Source organism: Musa acuminata, chromosome BXJ3-3, assembly GCF_036884655.1.
Source record: "Musa acuminata AAA Group cultivar baxijiao chromosome BXJ3-3, Cavendish_Baxijiao_AAA, whole genome shotgun sequence".
In the NCBI taxonomy this organism is placed as follows: Eukaryota; Viridiplantae; Streptophyta; class Magnoliopsida; order Zingiberales; family Musaceae; genus Musa; species Musa acuminata.
Genome location: NC_088351.1, coordinates 37,482,212 through 37,494,570, shown reverse-complemented (window position 1 = coordinate 37,494,570; position 12,359 = coordinate 37,482,212). Strand labels below are relative to the sequence as shown.

At 40.5% G+C, this 12,359-nt stretch overlaps 1 protein-coding gene across 1 annotated transcript; it reads left to right on the top strand.

Annotated features, from left to right (window-relative positions):
- Positions 1–4,913: 4,913 nt before the first annotated feature.
- Positions 4,914–10,843, top strand: LOC103980018 (plasma membrane ATPase). The gene is made up of 16 exons (XM_009396306.3): positions 4,914–5,133; positions 5,829–5,948; positions 6,035–6,271; positions 6,355–7,116; positions 7,213–7,335; positions 7,417–7,521; positions 7,607–7,751; positions 7,833–7,997; positions 8,090–8,328; positions 8,415–8,447; positions 8,562–8,643; positions 8,749–8,909; positions 9,108–9,281; positions 9,741–9,923; positions 10,079–10,260; positions 10,458–10,843. Exons 1-16 carry the CDS (start codon positions 5,077–5,079, stop codon positions 10,552–10,554), a joined length of 2,865 nt encoding a protein of 954 aa, XP_009394581.2. The 5' UTR covers positions 4,914–5,076; the 3' UTR covers positions 10,555–10,843.
- Positions 10,844–12,359: the final 1,516 nt, after the last annotated feature.

Sequence of the window (12,359 nt, the reverse complement as noted above, 5' to 3'; positions counted from 1 at the left end):
TGTGGTGAGAGTCCACCAGTGCCTGTCACTCTGGTTAGGACTCCACATCCCATGTCGTTCTGCCCAATTCACATGCAGTAATCTCATGATTCATATTTTTTTATGTTTCTTGGACTACCATGTAGCATGTGTAAGGTAGTGGACTGTAAAAGATTCACCACTATCATAAATTTGCAAAAGGATGGGAAGGAATGCATGAGTTAATTATCTAATATATATCTTTTATCTCTGTAGTGGCTATTTGAGCCACTTCCGGAATGACTTTATAGGTCTCATAGGTGGGTGAACTTGGAAAAGTAGCCAAAGGAGCCAACTTTCTCAAGTTTTGATGGCTATTTGTGCCCTACTGATGCATGTGAAAAGTTTTGATGAGTTTGGCCATAGCCTTTCATCAGCTGAACAGGTCACTTTCCTGCTGCAATATTTTCTGAATAGGCCTTAGTTTTTGTCCATGGATTAGTTTCACTTTGAAGCATTTTATCATCACTTTGAGTAGTGGACTGTAAAAGATTCACCACTATCATAAATTTGCAGAAGGATGGGGAGGAATGCATGAGTTAATTATCTAATGTATATCTTTTATCTCTGTAGTGGCTATTTGAGCCACTACCGGAATGACTTTATAGGTCTCATAGGTGGGTGAACTTGGAAAAGTAGCCAACTTTCTCAAGGGTCTTTTTTGCCCTACTGATGCATGTGAAAAGTTTTGATGAGTTTGGCCGTCGCCTTTCATTAGCTGAACAGTTCACTTTACTGCTGCAATATTTTCTGAATAGGCCTTAGTTTTTGTCCATGGATTAGTTTCACTTTGAAGCATTTTATCATCTTTGACATACATCTTAATTATGGACCATACTGATGTCAGGGAAAGGGCAAATTTTGTTCCTACTCTTAGGATAATGGATATTATGATATTTGCTTCCATGGCATTCCCTAAAGAAATGTTATCATAGATCTGGGGATTCTCAACAACAAAAGAATTTTTGCCAGTTCAAGTATAAGACAAGTTTCTACATGGGCTGTCCGCTTCTTTCAGCAGGAAATATGAGAAGATTTTCCATGGCCTGTCAACTTCAATCTCAGGTGTGCACTTTCATATCAGCAAATAGTGATTAGCAGATTAAGTCCATGAAATGGCTACCAACAGCACAGTTTTTCAGTTCTTGTCAACTCCCAAAATTCTTCTTTTCTGCTGAGTGGACCTAGTAACAGTCTTGAGCCCATGAACATTTAGATATCTCCAGGTCAATTGTTGTTCAGAATCACTTCCTAGAGTTTGGATACTTCATATGCAGCATGGGTTCCAGCAGATATTGGCCAGAAAAGCTGCATGTGGATCAGATACTGAGACTTCCAATAGATTTCACTTTCATATACAAAATGACCATTTTTTTTATATATCATGCCTGGTACTTTTTAACATTTTTTTCCTCTTTATTAAGAAATAGTTCATGTTTGACTTAAACTAAACATAATTTACTCACCATCAATCTGTTTGGCAGGCACCAAATCCAACTAGGATCTGATTTAGACCTCTTCTCTGTTGGACTCTGATACCAGGATACTGAGCATCTGTCACCAAAGCACTAGCCTAAAGAAAAAAAGAAGCTATGTATCATTTCCTCTATATTTTTCAAGTTATCTTGTTTCTCCCAATCCTCAGCCATTTCTTCAAGTCAAAAACTGGTGAAGAGAAGGGATCCAATGTGGTGTACCATACCACACTCTGTACCACTCACTTTGGTCGAGTGAGGTTTCAAGTCTTATAGTGCTCCAAATATCAGCGAGACATATATCATGGCATGTTGCAGCTCATGGAAGCAACTTCTTGTGGAGAACTCATCCCTCAGCCTCTACCCTCATGTCTGAAGTATGCAATCATGTCTCTGGACCATCTATGCTGCGGTCTTTGAGGTAATCATTCCACACTGTACATGATAAAAATAAAATAAAATAAATAATGTTAAAGTTAGACCTGGTTGGATACTGAGGCTTGCAGTTATACTGCCATCCTCACTTGGCATGGGAATGGGTTGTGGGAATCTATCTCAATGTCAGATTTATGTAGTTGCCTTTTCGACCTATTTAAAAAATCATGGGTGCTATTTTCTTCAAGATAGTATAAGAAATTACTTATATAAAATTATCGAATTCGATCCTTTGGTTCAGATTTTGGGGTACTCCCAAAACTAGTCAAACCCAGCACTATGGTTTCAATTCGGTTTGAAAGTCTCACCCTTGGCCATGCTTATCTGATTCTAAATTTGGTTCCTTTGCAGTCTTAGAACTTGTGCTCTTTTTTATAAATTGTAATATTGTCTTCATATGTATATATGTTATGTGCATGTACATATGAATGTCCCTCAATATGCCCTTCTAGGCTGTAAAAGATAACACTAACCTATATGTCCATGTTTGGTATGAGATGTTCTGCTACTTTAGGTTAAGCTGAAGGCAGAACATCATAGCATCTACTCATTTTGCTTTAAGCTGAGAGTCTCTTTTAAGTGCACCTTGCACTTTTTCCTATAAAAAATTATTGATAAATTTCAGAAGATGGTGGTCCAAAGAGGGCCAAACGTTTGCATGATTGAGATGGACCATTTCATGTCCAGTTATGAGGGTTTGGTGCTCTACAGATTGTTAGATTTGTCATTTCATGTCCACTACCCGCGTTGCTTCATCATTAATGCCTTCATTAATGTAGTTCTCTTGTGAAGATTGTAGAACCAATTCCACGTTGATGCTTGCTTTGCTGCTGATAGTATGGACATAATATGGTTTTCTTTTTTTGCATGGAAATATTACTTATTTGGCTGTTAACTTACAAAAAAAAAAAATACTTGTTCATTTTTTTTGCTAACATGCTTTAAATGTTGACATATCTTGATCAGAGGACAAGGTTATCATCACCTTTGACTTTGACCCATCGCCGATCGTACTGCACCAATGGATGAGCAATATCTACTTCTCGGAGGACTTGGTAGGGAGCTGGAGAAAGCGAGTGACCAGATCGAGGCCACACATTTCATGCAAGGCCTGGAGAACAAAATCCCATCCCTGTGGTGAACTTAAGGGAAGATGCTATTCTCTTTCACCTTCCAAACCCAAAATGAAATGGTAATTGAGTTGTACTTCATGCATCAATAGAGGGTTTTCTGTCACTCATTTTGCCTCATATAATTATCCCTTGGCAGATCTTGAGAGAGCATTTGGCAGTCTTGTGGTCGTCTTCTGACTTTACTTTCACAAAGTTGCATATGATTGAAGAAAGAAAGAACAACTCTTCCACCTTATGGATGGATAACTTTGGATATGGTTTCTATCCACAAGAAAGCATCTGGAGCTTGAGTTCCCTGTAAGGCTTTTCTTCTCTTTACACAACTTGCATACCTCTTTCTTCCCCCTTTAAAACAATAGCCAATTTATATTTTATATTTCAGAAAATCTAGCATGTTTTTAATCATTTCTAAGGTCAGTCACCTCTTTATATCCTTACACTTTTATAAACCTTTATATACTTGAATGCTAGATGCCATGTTACAGATGCTTGTGCATCACTAGCTGAAGCTTCACTAGCAAACAAGAAGACAACATTGAAGGAGAACCAGCATCTCTACAATTTGCAGAAAGGGAATGATCATATTAGCTTCATAAGCTTATCAAATTAACTTAATCAAATGATGATCACAGATAATCTGAGTCATTAACTAATTGCAAAGCATAGGATTGATGATATTCCCAATGGATGAGATGTCTATGAAAGACACTGATACTGTTTGTCTTTTGTTGTGAGGACAAGTGAAGTACCTACTCACAACACCACCAACAACAAAACGTCATCCCCAACGCTTATTACCCTTTGATATTAATCCTTTGGATTATACAATGCTTAGCATTTTAAGTCGATTATTACTAGGAATTAGAATAGACATTCATGCATGTTGACAGATGTTTACTGCCTAGTCTCTGTCAAATTTAGTTAAGACTACAAGAACATGTACTTCTTTTGACTCAGGTTTAGGTCAAACTACGTAGCTAAAAATAATTCACATTAAGATTCTGTCCTCGGTTGATTCATCCTATTTGGGATGTTCGATAAGCTCGAATCATACAGAACATATTCATAATTAATTGTAAGTTTACCACCATCATTCTTAGCTGGCAAAGATTAAAGAAATCTAAGTTGCTTAGTGTACGGTATGAGTAACGCTTCAATGTGTGTTTTTATACGTAAGCGCACATCAGTTTACACGAATCACAAAGCACGGTGGCTACCGTGTCACGGTTATGGATGGACCCGAACCCAAGCTTTCGAATCAGATCCGAGTCCGTTTGCAGATCGATCATGTCGGGCTTATGGGTCGACGAACCCGAAATTTCGAATTCGATCTGAGTCGGTTTGCGCGAATCTCGAAGCACGACGGAGATCGGTCACGTCAAGCTTGTGGATCAATCGGAACCCAATGTTTCGAATTGGATTCGAGTCGGTTTGCACGAATCACAAAGCACGACGGAGATCGGTCACGTCAAGCTTATGGATCAATCGGAACCCAATGTTTCGAATTGGATTCGAGTCGGTTTGCACGAAGCACAAAGCACAACGGAGATCGGTCATGTCAATCTTACGAATCGATCCGAACCCAATATTTCGAAATGGATTCGAGTCGGTTTGCGCGAATCTCAAAGCGCAACCGCTATCGGTCATCGCGGGCTTATGGATCGACACGAACTCAAGATTTCGAATTGGATTCGAGTCGGTTATCGGATCTGTGCAAGTTGTCGCGTACGATACTCGATCCGTAACTTCAATGGATCCCGAATCTGCATCCGATACCGCCAGAGCGTGGAGACGGTGCGAAGACGGTATAAATAGGGCTCGTCGACTCGCGACCTTCCTTGCTCTGCCTCCATGCCTGTCGTCTCTCTTTATCTCGAACGATACATAGAGAGAGTGCGACGGTCGCTTCTCCTGGTCCTCCTCTGAGGACTGGTCTGTTCTTCTAGGGTTCTGTCTCTCGCTCCCTCTCTCTCTCCCTTTCTCCGCCTTGGTTGGTGTTCGCCCCTGCTGCACAGATGGCCGGCAACAAGGCGATCACCTTGGAGGAGATCAAGAACGAAACCGTCGATCTTGTAAACGCCTCCTCACCTCTTAAGATTTGCTTTTTATTAAGGATTACGAGTTCGAAAAGAAGAAAAAAAAAGGAATTTTTTTCCCTTTCTCTGTGGAGGCGTTTGCGGTTGCTGTTCCAGCTTATACTGTGGTTTCGATACCCTCACTTTCTCCTATTCCTTCTCGTCAAATGGCAAGGCCATGGCAAAGGAAGGAGGGGAAGAGGAATGCAATTTTTCCCTCTAGTTTAGTGCTTTCATTTAATCTTGTTTCTGATGTTGCTTCGGTCTTCCAGCTCGCTCTTGTCGTCTTCTCATTCCTTTATGCTAAATGATTAGGAAGGTGACTCCTTTCCGTGTCCTGATCTCAAGTACTTCTAAGTACTCGTCCGTGACGCTAAAAGATAACGCTTTGCCCCTCGCCTTGTCCTCGATTAACGCGCCCTAAAAGCAAGAGGAAAAAAAACAAAAAAGTCCTTAACATTTCGTTTATTTTTCATCGTCGGTTAATGCTCATTCGACGGCCTCTGCATGCTCGCACGAAAACGACACCGGTACTGTGGACGGTAGTGATTCGTTGGCGTCCTCGGACTCGTTTCCGGTTTTTGGATTTCGGTTTCTGAGTATTTTTCGGTTGATTTAGGAAGAAAAGTATTTTTGGTTGTGATTTTGACTTGTTATTATCTTCTTTCTTGATCATTTGGTTTTGTGTTTAGGAACGGATACCGATCGAGGAGGTGTTCGAGGAGCTGAAATGTACCAAACAAGGCCTATCGTCGGAGGAAGGAGCCAGCCGGCTCCAAATCTTCGGCCCCAACAAGCTCGAAGAGAAAAAGGTTGAATTTTCTCAAGAGATCTCATTTCTATCTCGGATATTTCTGCATCTTATGGACTGAGCAACGGGTAGATTCTGTAATGGCAGGAGAGCAAGATTCTCAAGTTCTTGGGCTTCATGTGGAATCCTCTTTCGTGGGTCATGGAGATGGCCGCTGTCATGGCCATCGCGTTGGCCAACGGCGACAATAAGGATCCGGACTGGCAAGACTTCGTCGGCATCATCGTTCTCCTCGTCATCAACTCCACCATAAGCTTCATCGAAGAAAACAATGCTGGTAACGCCGCCGCTGCGCTGATGGCCGGTCTCGCTCCCAAGACCAAGGTCTGTGTTGGTTCTTCCCTACTGCTACTCTTTTGCTAAATTCACGTGTTTCGTGGTAAAAAGTTGGATCTTGATGGATGTAGGTTCTTAGAGATGGCCGCTGGAGCGAGCAGGACGCAGCAATTCTTGTGCCAGGTGATATTATCAGCATCAAACTCGGAGATATCGTCCCTGCTGATGCGCGGCTGCTCGAAGGTGATCCGCTGAAGATTGATCAGTCTGCCTTGACTGGTGAATCCCTCCCAGTCACCAAGAATCCCGGAGACGAAGTGTTCTCTGGCTCGACCTGCAAGCAGGGTGAGATCGAGGCTGTCGTCATCGCGACCGGCGTCCACACCTTCTTCGGGAAGGCAGCCCATCTGGTGGACAGCACGAACCAAGTCGGGCACTTCCAGAAGGTCCTGACAGCCATCGGTAACTTCTGCATCTGCTCCATTGCGATCGGCATGATCGTGGAGATCATAGTCATGTACCCAATTCAGCACAGGAGATACAGGAATGGGATCGACAACCTGTTGGTCCTATTGATCGGAGGCATCCCGATTGCCATGCCTACCGTTCTGTCGGTGACCATGGCTATCGGGTCGCACAGGTTATCCGAACAAGGCGCTATCACGAAGAGAATGACTGCCATAGAGGAGATGGCTGGCATGGACGTTTTGTGCAGTGACAAAACTGGCACGCTGACCCTCAACAAGTTGAGCGTCGACAATAATCTGATCGAGGTGTTCACAAAGGGTATGTTTAAGGAGCATGTAATCCTATTAGCTGCTAGAGCATCAAGAACAGAGAATCAAGACGCTATCGATGCTGCCATGGTGGGGATGCTTGCGGACCCAAAGGAGGTGATGTATAAGCTCTCGCTGATGATCCTAATGATATCAAGTTTTCATTGCGATAGTTCTTACGATTGGATCAAACACTCAATTTTCGATGGACAGGCAAGAACTGGTATCAGGGAAGTACATTTTCTCCCCTTCAACCCTGTCGACAAAAGAACTGCTCTTACCTACATTGATGCTGATGACAATTGGCATCGTGTAAGTAAAGGTGCACCAGAGCAGGTAAATTTCATTTCCTATAACAAATTGTTCCACATTATCATCACTCACGGGACGTCACAATGTATTTGATCACTGGGTTAGATTTTGAACCTTTGCAACTGCAAAGAAGATGTCAGGAATAAGGTTCATACAGTAATCGATAAGTTTGCTGAACGCGGACTTCGATCTCTAGCCGTTGCAAGACAGGTTTGATCTTGCTGTTCTTGGCAGTTCCATATACTACTTTGTTAATGCTTTCTTCCATGCAACAACAGTTATCTCTCTTTTCCAGGAAGTTCCAGAGAAGTGCAAAGAGAGTGCAGGAACACCATGGCAATTTGTGGGTTTGTTACCCCTGTTTGATCCCCCGAGGCATGATAGTGCAGAAACCATTCGAAGAGCTCTCAACCTTGGTGTCAATGTGAAAATGATCACAGGTAAGTCAACCATTCCTTTTTCTTCCCTGTTTGCTATTTTGTTGATAGGTCATCTTCTCCTAACAAACATGCCCATTTCAGGCGATCAGCTTTCTATTGCCAAGGAGACAGGCCGGAGACTTGGAATGGGAACAAATATGTATCCTTCCTCTTCATTGCTAGGTCAAAACAAGGATGCATCAATTGCTGCACTTCCTGTTGATGAACTGATAGAGAAGGCTGATGGATTTGCAGGAGTATTCCCAGGTGGCCTTGATAAGGATACACGATACAAATAAATTATGTGATTTGAGATTCTTTGCGACTAATATCTTACGGATGGGTATTCCCTAATGCAGAACACAAATATGAGATTGTGAGGAAGTTACAGGAGAGGAAGCACATATGTGGAATGACCGGAGATGGAGTCAATGATGCCCCTGCTTTAAAGAAGGCTGATATTGGTATTGCGGTTGCTGATGCAACAGATGCAGCAAGAAGTGCTTCTGATATTGTTCTTACTGAACCTGGTCTTAGCGTCATCATCAGTGCTGTCCTTACTAGCAGAGCTATTTTCCAGAGGATGAAGAACTACACTGTGTGCATTTTAATCACTGCTTTTGTTCCTTTATTTTTCTCAGCTTCTGTACTGGATTGTCATTGAGTAATTTTGTTTTACTGCAGATCTATGCTGTCTCTATCACTATCCGTATTGTTGTAAGTTTCAAATTGAACCTCTAGCCTTCGGTGCATGCATGCAATCTGAAGTTTTTAGGTCTAGCATGATTATGTCTCCACATATTGGTTTTCATATGATTTTAACCTTTTCAGCTCGGATTTATGCTTATTGCACTTATATGGAGGTTTGACTTCTCACCCTTCATGGTTTTGATCATTGCCATCCTAAATGATGGTAAGTTTAGATGATATAGTAATGATAGTTCGATGTTATTTTCTTAACTCCATCACCTTTATTCTGATCTGGAGGACATTTTCTATTGCACCTTGGCAATTGAAGGTACAATTATGACAATTTCAAAGGACCGGGTGAAGCCATCTCCATTGCCTGATAGTTGGAAGTTGAAAGAAATATTTGCTACAGGCATTGTGTTTGGGAGTTATTTGGCATTGATGACTGTTATTTTCTTCTGGGCCATGAAAGATACTCACTTCTTCTCGGTGAGTATTCTTATTCCCTTTTCACGCACAAGGAAAAAAATTCATGGCAAATAAGTTAGGTGACTCATATCTTTCTCTTCACATTATTGCAGAATTTGAACATGTTTTCATTACTGTGTCATGTCCTTAACTCTATATTAAATGGTCTCCACAGAACTGAATGAGATCTAATAAAGTTTCTGGTGATGTTCTTGGCAGGATATATTTAAAGTTAGGTCACTTAAAGACAGTGAGGATGAAATGATGGCTGCTTTGTATCTGCAAGTTAGTATTGTTAGTCAGGCTCTTATATTTGTTACACGATCACGCAGCTGGTGCTTTGTTGAGCGCCCTGGACTTCTTCTAGTCAGTGCCTTTATCATTGCTCAGCTTGTAAGATTCTCATTTTCTCATACTCTTTTACCATAGATCGACTTCCTCGATGTCAGTTTTATGACTGTGTACACATGAACATCAGATGATAGGCAGAAACACCATTGAAATTATTGATATTTGCTATAACTGTTTAGTCAGTTGACATGAAGATCTACTTTTGTTCTATTGGAACACAAATGAGTTACTATGCAGTTGAATCCAGTTGCACCTTGAGAAGGCTAAAGTATCTACTACATATATTCCTCTAGAAGTATGAACTTTCTGTTTTTGTAACAATTGTCATGGCTGCACAAGCAACTTATGTTGTGTTTTATTCCAGATTATTATGTTAACAAAAATGCATTATGTTTCAGTTATAGTTCTCTATAGTTCACTAAGAACCTAAGCAATCATGCATCATCTGCCTTTTTTACTCATTGATTTTTTTATTAACTACACATTATGTGCTTATGGCAGGTTGCAACAGTCATAGCTGTCTATGCTGACTGGGGCTTTGCACGGATAAAAGGTATTGGATGGAGATGGGCTGGTGTTATCTGGATTTACAGCATTGTTTTCTTCTTCCCTCTGGATTGGTTCAAATTTGCTATCCGCTACATTCTAAGTGGAAAGGCTTGGGATAACCTTCTCCAGAATAAGGTATAGATTGTCTGTTTCTTAGCCAAGATATTAATGTTGTTGATCGATTTTAGCATTTTTCTTTTTTGTTCATTTAATCATCTATTCTTAGTTGTTGTTGAATTGATTTTTTTTTTTTCTAATTTGCATTTGCTTTTCTGTGTATTATATCTCAGACTGCTTTCACTACCAAGAAAGATTATGGTAAGGAAGAAAGGGAAGCTCAGTGGGCTATGGCACAACGAACTCTTCATGGACTTCAACCCCCTGAAACCACCAATCTTTTCTCCGACAAGAGTAGCTACAGGGAACTATCAGAAATTGCTGAACAAGCCAAAAGGCGCGCTGAAATCGCAAGGTATGGTTTCTTCCAAAATCATAAAACTAATTTTTGATCAAGGTACTTGTGATCTTAAAAATCTGAAGCTTCTAAGAATCAAAGTGCACCACTTTCTTACATGGTTGTCGCATAGATGGTTTGTTAAAAGGATTCAAAGGATTTCTTGTGATCATACCTTCACATCCTAACATCCTTGGTGCGTCGATCATCTACAGGCTCCGCGAACTGCACACTCTGAAGGGACACGTCGAGTCAGTGGTCAAGCTTAAAGGGCTCGACATCGACACCATCCAGCAGCATTACACCGTATGACACCCAGCATGTGAAGAAGTCTCAGATGAAGCAAAATCGATGGAAAGTGATGGTGTTGAAGATGAAGCCATTTCTGATTTTAACCGAGTAGCATCCTAGTGTCTTCTAGTTCTGTGTTGTGCCATATTCATTTTAATGCTTCTTTTCTGTCTCATAATAATGCCAACTTGCTATTTTTATCTACCGTGAATTTTTGTGTTTGTGATTGATCATTCGCTATTCATCGATCTTCATGGCAGTTGGATGTTGTTGTTATTCCACTTCCAGTTTCATTTGTTCCACACTGTATGACTTGTTGGTGACCTTTGGCACAGAAGAGTGTCACCTCTGTTGTTCACACTTTCAATTGTGACTGTGAGTGCTTCTTTAGATTCACAATAATGTTCCACAGTTGTCAACCTGATTCTGTTCTACATCTTCTGCAACCCTAAAAAAATTCTTATTTGAGTGCTCATAACATTGGATTGCATTGAGTGTCTGCTTGGGTTAGACCTTTTAATTGTTTAGATTGGGATAGGGTCAGCCCTCAACCCTACCATCCTTCCAAGACTGACATGACAGTTACTATCTGTCGAAACTTTGTTTAGAAATTGTAGTTCATCTACAAATATTTGTGAATTTTATGTATGAAATTACATATGCCTGCTTCAAGTTCTTTTTTCCTTCTCAAGAAGTCCCAACTACAGTGGAGTACCCAAAACATTTCTTTTTGCATAAGAGATAGATAGATAGAGAGAGAGAGAGAGAGAGAGAGAGAGAGAGAGATTGTTCCGTATTTTACATGATTGTACCTCATCAAGGCCATGGCCCCCTTCTTTAAGGCCTTTGTCAGGACTGCACATTATTAATTTCCTGAAACAGTTAGATAGCAGTGGCTGTTATCTTGGAATTGACTTGCAGATGATGTGACCTGCAATCCTTCTGACGCTGGATTAATCATGGAGACAATGATTTGGACACCCTACTCTTTGCTCCAAGATGTGCCAATGACCAATGCATGTGCAGTGGGAGGATTGTCAAACTTGATCAGAGATGACAGACCACATGAGGACAAGAACCTAAAGACTTTGATGCTATGAGTTGTAAGGCTTGCAACACTTGAATTACTGAAAACAAGAAAAATCTGAAGCAGGCAGAAGGAGATAATGTTTGTCATTCACTCATCATCAAAGTTCAGGAAACCACTCTGCAATCATCAAAGATCAGTGTGGTATATTTTCACATAGGAAGACAATTATGACATTCACATAGGATGATACTTTTCCAGTGTAGTACATCAGCTGTACATTCAATGATGGCTCTTTTTGACAAGCATGAAAGGGAAAATGGAATGGAGAAAAGATCTGCTTTCCATATGAGAACATAAGAGAGAAAAGAAAATAGGATTATTTCTTTTAGGAATAAGATGAGTAAGATTTCAAGTTATAGATCATGTTCTCCACATGCCTGTTTTAGTCCACTAGAAATATTTCTGTTTTTTCAAACATAGAAAAATACTGTGGTGAGTGATAGATGATGGCACCTCTTTGTTCTTTGGTTCACCTCTTTTCAGAGACATATTGCACCTATTTGTAAGATTAAACAAAATGTCCAACCTGTCAGAAAAATAAATACTGGCTGATTGTTCATCTGATGTTCTAACAAGAATTTGAAGATTTCCATGTTGTGGATTTTCTCTGTACTCACAACATAATCATTTCCATTTGAAATATCTGTTGTGAAAATGAAATGACTGCCCAATAAATCTCAACAAGAAACAGCTTTCCCTTGAAAGAACAATGTTTCCTGTAATTTACAGGAAAATT

Bases quoted from the DNA above. Each gene is read 5' to 3' on its own strand.
- LOC103980018 (XM_009396306.3), top strand. From the start codon at position 5,077: ATGGCCGGCAACAAGGCGATCACCTTGGAGGAGATCAAGAACGAAACC. The intron at 5,949-6,034 runs GTTGAATTTTCT...CTGTAATGGCAG, and splicing joins ACAAGCTCGAAGAGAAAAAG to GAGAGCAAGATTCTCAAGTT. The intron at 6,272-6,354 runs GTCTGTGTTGGT...TGATGGATGTAG, and splicing joins GTCTCGCTCCCAAGACCAAG to GTTCTTAGAGATGGCCGCTG.